The 5,852-nt window shown below is 42.8% G+C and overlaps 1 protein-coding gene across 1 annotated transcript; it reads right to left on the bottom strand.

Moving 5' to 3' along the window:
- Positions 1–1,445: 1,445 nt before the first annotated feature.
- LOC148028830 (laccase-4-like) lies at positions 1,446–5,328 on the bottom strand. Its single transcript, XM_087687606.1, has 7 exons — positions 4,936–5,328; positions 4,542–4,693; positions 4,021–4,265; positions 3,605–3,733; positions 2,768–3,363; positions 2,244–2,607; positions 1,446–2,096 (listed from the first exon to the last, which is right to left on the bottom strand). The coding sequence occupies exons 1-7, from the start codon at positions 5,089–5,091 to the stop codon at positions 1,966–1,968; spliced, it is 1,773 nt and encodes a 590-aa protein (XP_087543732.1). The 5' UTR covers positions 5,092–5,328; the 3' UTR covers positions 1,446–1,965.
- Between the last annotated feature and the right edge of the window lie 524 nt (positions 5,329–5,852).

Here is a 5,852-nt window from a genome sequence, read left to right as displayed (position 1 = left end):
ACTGAAGAGAAGTAATAACGAGAGAGAGAGAGAGAGAGAGAGAGAGAGAGAGAGAGAGAGAGAGAGAGAGAGAGAGAGAGAGAGAGAGAGAGAGAGAGAGAGAGAGAGAGAGAGGTGATTGACCAACTTTAGCAACATCAAGGTAGCATGTATAAGAAATGTGTGTGCATGAAGGATGTGTCTCTATGTATGAGAGAGCAACTTTTAATTTGCACAACTTAATCATACTGTGTGTGTGTGTGTGTGTGCACATGCATGTGTGCCTTTTAACAACTAAATATGGTTCTATAAAAAGTAACTCCTACATTTATCCCAATAATGATATCCAAGTATGGGGGGATTGTACTAGGATATGGGTTTTTATTTGTGTAGACAATAACATACAATGACATTTTGACTTAAGCCATCTCTTCTACGATATGGGTTCTTTTTATTTCCCCTTAACCCTAATCTTTATAATCACCTACATGTGACATTTTTTGACTTCGTGAAGTCAAGAAAAGAAGATAAAGATTGCATGACGTCTTTTATACACATGAAACATTATTGTGAACCCATCTTTGCATGGTAACTTTAAATAGATATCATTAGGTATAGACTGCACTCTTGGTTTCATTTCTTAGTGAGACAAGGGAGGCAATTGTGCAATAGTACAATTGCTACACATTGCTCACTACGATGCAAAGCGACTGAGGCATAGCCTCACAAACTTCAAAATGATGCCAACCAATGATGCCAACTATATGAAGCACAATTAGTGGGCCTAGCAAGCAAGCATCTAGTCTTTATTATTACAAAAGGATTGATTTGCATTAACTGAAAATGACTCATCTACTGGGAGAAAGATGATTGTTTCAACATCATTGTAGGCTTACGTACTACAAATTTTTTATTTTTAGCAAATTAGATTGGGACCTTTCTCATTGCTGCATTAGGTGAATTATTGATAATCTAATAGCAGTAAGGTAGAAGCAATTTCCTAAGATCTAATATGCACTACATGAGCTAACCCTTTGTTATGTTTAGAATGGCTCTATATTAGTCATGGGCAAAAAAAGGTTTGACCCCCTTATAGTAAATATTTTATTCCTACTCCCCTTGATAAAATTATTGGTATAAAATCTAGAAGAAATTTTATTTGAGAAAAATTAAATGAGTCTGCTGGGCAAGCCTTTTATGAATGGTGTTGTCAAGGGTTTTTTGTTTTCCAATTGTAGAGAATGTAAGGGAGAAAGTGAAGTATATGCGAGGCACTAGGTTTGAAGGTTGCCCAATTTTGCATTTGGAAGGCCGTAGAGGAGCTCTCTCGTGTTCTTGGTGAAGAGTTTAAGAGGGCATACTGTTGAGATGTAGAGAGAGAAGATATGCAGAGATACGAGAGGGAGAAAAGAGAATGTTGAGATGTAGAGAGAGAAGATATGTAGAGATGTGAGAATGAGAGAAGAGGCACACCATGTACACTCCCAAAGACTATTTCATATTGATCACAATATACATATATATTTTGTGAGCTATATATAGCTCCAACACATATGAATATATTTTGAGACCTAGTCTAGATAATGTGAGCTATATATAGCTCCAACACACATGAATATATTTTGAGATGTACTAGTATCCCTTTGAAAGTTGATATGTGTATAGCTTTGTTCTAGAAGTAAGAAACCCCCTTGCAAATATGTTAGGGCCTTCAAATTTCAGTCTCTAGCACAAAGGAGAAACCTTCGAACCTGTGCAATATGAAGAAAAAAATGTTTCTAGGAAGGAAGGGTCTCCGAGGACAGAGGACAATGGAAGGAATTTCCTTTAAATGTTATTGGCGGGGATGGAGCAAATCTTCCTTTTTTTCACTAGAGGCAAATGTCTTCAACCGTGGGTTGGGTGCGGAGAGTGTGATTGATGATGGTCCATGCATGCGTCACCTGTTATTAACATGACGTTCCTTAGAGGCGACTCAATCTACGTCTAGCAAGCAGGAAGGTCAGCAGGTGGTGGAGGTAAAGTCTCATCGGGGCCGGCCCCGTTCAGCACGATGAACACCATGTCCATCCCCCACGACAGATGAATGTCGAAGTGGCAATGAAGCAGCCACACACCTGCAACAGCAGAATAAGAAAAGATAAGCTATTAGCCTGTCTATTCTTGTGTGCGTGAGTGTATATGCAGATATATGAGTATGAGCTGTATAAGAGAGAGAAAGGGGGGGGGGGGGGGAGAAGACAGAGACAGAGACAGAGACCCACCCGGGTTTATAGCCCTGAATCGCACGGCTGCCCAGCCCCCTGCAGGGACCGAGACTGTATTTCGAGAGGGGGGATTTGCCAGATTAAAGGAGGCGGGGTCAGTATTGGGATCATACGTGCCAAGGCCACTCCCCACAATATAGAAGTTTTGGCCATGAAGGTGCATGGGATGCTGCTCAAAGAAGAGAGTGGCTGTGTCTTGGTACACCACCTGCACTGTTGAATTGAATGGGATCACGCTCACCCGCGTGCCCGGAAGTCCCGCCTTATTGTCCGGATTCACGCCGGTGTAGTTGTACTGATAAAGAGGCACATCAGGGAAATCGGTCGTGTAGACCCCGTTACTCATCCCATTGAAGTAGGCCTGCACGATGCAATGCTCTGAAATGAGTCGCTTATCACTTGTGGGTTGGGGGCGGGTTGAATACCATCAATTTGTGAAGTAAAACAACTCTAGTGGTTTGAGTACTGTATGGTTGCATGCATCATAAAGTCGTCATGTGAGGATGATGCGATGTTGATACCTGAAGCAATGAGACATTCGGGGTGACGAAGGTGATGTTGTTGACCGAGGTTCGAATGAGCGTGTTGTTGGGACCTTGGCAAGTCTGGCCAGAGGGGCAAGGCTGCAAGTTGTAGCCTACCGTGTGAAGCAGATCTACATCTACACTTTTTGGGATGTCGTAGTAATAGTAGCCCTCTGAGTAGTTTCTCCCCTTCAGGCTTGCAAAGAAATTGTTCACATAAGTGGTGTCATTGGCCAAAGGGAAGGTGGGCAACGACAAAGAGCTGCTTGAAGATGCGGTAGAGCCATAATAGCTCAGAATGGCTGTTGTGGCTGTGGTAGGAAAAGGGACTAGTGTAAAATTAGGCGGCGAGAAAACGGAAGCTGCTATGTAGTATTGAGCAATAGAGTTGTTCGCTGTGAATAAGACATTTGTGGTTTGGCCTGGAGCTAGCACTATTACATCGGTTGTGTAAGGCTCGGTGTACTGTGCATCTGCCTCTACCACCGTCAGGCTATGGTTGGCGATTGCAAAATACATGTGGAAGTTGAGTGCCGCATTGATGATCCTCAGCATCACTGTCTCACCTTGGTTCACACTGTACACCACAGTTCCTGCAATTTTATCAAAGACCCACATCACTCTCAAAACCTATGCTATGTGGCCTTGAACATTAATATGGCCACCCCAATATTAGTGGAAGACCCGAAAATAACCTTCACTGCTTGTGGGCCTAAATTCCCAAAATTCAAGCCAGTGTGGCTTTCTGTACACGGAAACCAAACTACACGTTCTAATCTGAGCACAGGAATTATTGTTCATGAAGCTAATAAGACATGGATCTTTAGGGCTAACCAGAAGATGAACAATTGTACAGATCACCAGGTTGGCCATTGATTGTAATGGCATCTGAGATATTGTAAGCTCCACCCTGGGCTAAAGCCTGAGTAATAACGTCCTCCACATTAGCATTCCACCATTCACCTGTCAGTATTAAATAAGCAGGACCCGAGGGAAGCGTTAATTACACATGAACACGCTATAGATGGACCAGAAAGCAATTGTGACCGTATGCAAAATTAGTTGTAGCTTTGCACTCTTGGAGAACATAGTCAGCCCTTCCCATCGCTCAACATTCAGCGATTAACTGAATGGTTTAGAGCTATAATTGAGAAGGGTTGCGAAGGGATCTCAGCCTTGAGCTTGCTACATTTGCATTTTATATTATACACAAGGGATCAAGACTTATATAGCCTCAAAGATGATGTTACCTAAGAGAAGAGGTAGCTCTTGATGGGGTTTGGTGAAGGGGTAAGGTGTCTTGTTCTTCTTAAGGATGATAAAGGCTCCGTGCACAGTAGCTCGCAGCCAGCTGAAATGAGCATGCCAGAAGAGCGTGCCTCGTTGATCAATAATTTGGAAGCGATGGACATAAGACTGCCCTGTTTGGATTGGGCATTGTGTTATATAAGCTGGACCGTCTGCCCAAGCGGACCGTAACTGACGGACTCCATGCCTAGAAACACCACCAGTTGGTGTCAAGATAAGATCAAACCATGTGCAGCACTCAGCTCAAAAGAGTACGTCCTAACTACAGATCACAGAATCAAGTAGTGAATATATAAGCTGTGGTCTAAACACATGATCTGCTGCTACCTATGCTCGAGTGCTAAAAGTAATCCCACATCTAGCTAACTTGCCAGTAAGCTATGGTCTAAACACACGATCTTATTATACTTGTGCTCAATTCTCCGGAGTGGTAAGAGTGCTCCTGCATCAAAAGCTAACTTACCAATGTATGGTTGCGTTGTATGCTACAAGGTTTGTGACATTGACAACCACCTTGTCTCCTTCCCGTACATAGCTCGTGGGGCCTGGAAACTCGCCATTGACAGAGACTAGTGTCTTCGTGTTGCAAAGGCGTGTGACATTTGTGTATTGAAGCTGCCAAAGTGAAATGCACAGTCAATCGTCAGCATCATACTGTTGCATCCAGCTCATGATCACAGTCATCTTCATTGAGACGTATAAGTACTGTTGGCTCGTTTATCACATCAGCATTTAAATCATGATCGGTGTCATCATTATCAGCTGTTGTGGGAATATTGCCATCGACAAAGTAACTGAGGAACAAATCATGTTAATTCAAGTTTGTTGTACAGTAGGTTATAATCGTTTAGGCTTACTGTGAAATTGAAGTAGCGAGTCTTTGCAGAGGCCACATCACAGAATTGGAGGAGAATCACAAGAATGGAAGCGGCCACCAGCAGTAGCCGATCACGATTAAAAAGGGCATGCCCCGATCTTGATGATGCACAGGATGTGACGGATAGATTTTGCATGGTAAGTGATGGCGGCTGGTCTGATGATCTGATTGCAACGAATAGCTTGTGCAATTCGGCAGTTCAAATTGATTTGCGGCTGTGCAGAGAAGCAAGTGATGATGGTCGGTTGCACTGCAGATGTCCAGAGGATTGGTGATGTTATGCAACAAAAATGGACGAGGAGACAACACGCTGCGAAGGACTACAAATCAAGTGAAATCACTGTGTATTTATCGGCGCGCGCGCGCGCGAGAGAGAGAGAGAGAGAGAGTGTGTGTGTGTGTGTGTGATTTTTTTAAAAAAGGAAAGAAAACCGTGGCTCGTACTCGCTAAATGATACAGCTATCGATTTTTTGACTTGGTCCATTTCTCATTTCTCTATTAAGGACTTTTTATTAAGGTTCTTGCAACACAGCTTGGCATCACGGAAATGGAATTGACGTCAAATTCAATTCGGTTTACCACGTCTTCGCAAAAGCCTCACGGTCATACATCATGCAATACGATTTGTTCCCTCCTTTCAATGAGATTTGTTCCACTCTTTGATTCAATCACGGTACTATGCTCTAATGTTTGATCTCCACTATAAGATTTGAAATGTTTCATGGGATCCATGAGTATAAGGAGGCCAACACCCCCCCATCCATAGGTTAACTCCCCAATAGATGCTACAACCTTTCAAATGTAATCATAGTCGCTTTTGTTCCTCTTTGGCTGTTTTGTGTAATTACTAACAAGTTGTCCACTCTTTTTGTGCAAGGTCCTTGAATTTCTATAAG

This window comes from Lygodium microphyllum, chromosome 11 (assembly GCF_053477565.2).
Source record: "Lygodium microphyllum isolate KBCC chromosome 11, Lygodium_microphyllum_v1.1.10, whole genome shotgun sequence".
In the NCBI taxonomy this organism is placed as follows: Eukaryota; Viridiplantae; Streptophyta; class Polypodiopsida; order Schizaeales; family Lygodiaceae; genus Lygodium; species Lygodium microphyllum.
Note: the sequence above shows the minus strand (reverse complement) of the source record. Positions and strands in the feature narration are given on the sequence as shown.

Excerpts from the sequence above, each read along its gene's own strand:
- LOC148028830 (XM_087687606.1), bottom strand. The coding sequence starts at position 5,091 with ATGCAAAATCTATCCGTCACATCCTGTGCATCATCAAGATCGGGGCAT. Across the intron at positions 3,734-4,020 it reads AGAGCTACCTCTTCTCTTAG|GTGAATGGTGGAATGCTAAT; the intron begins GTAACATCATCT and ends TAATACTGACAG. Across the intron at positions 3,364-3,604 it reads GTACAATTGTTCATCTTCTG|GAACTGTGGTGTACAGTGTG; the intron begins GTTAGCCCTAAA and ends ATAAAATTGCAG.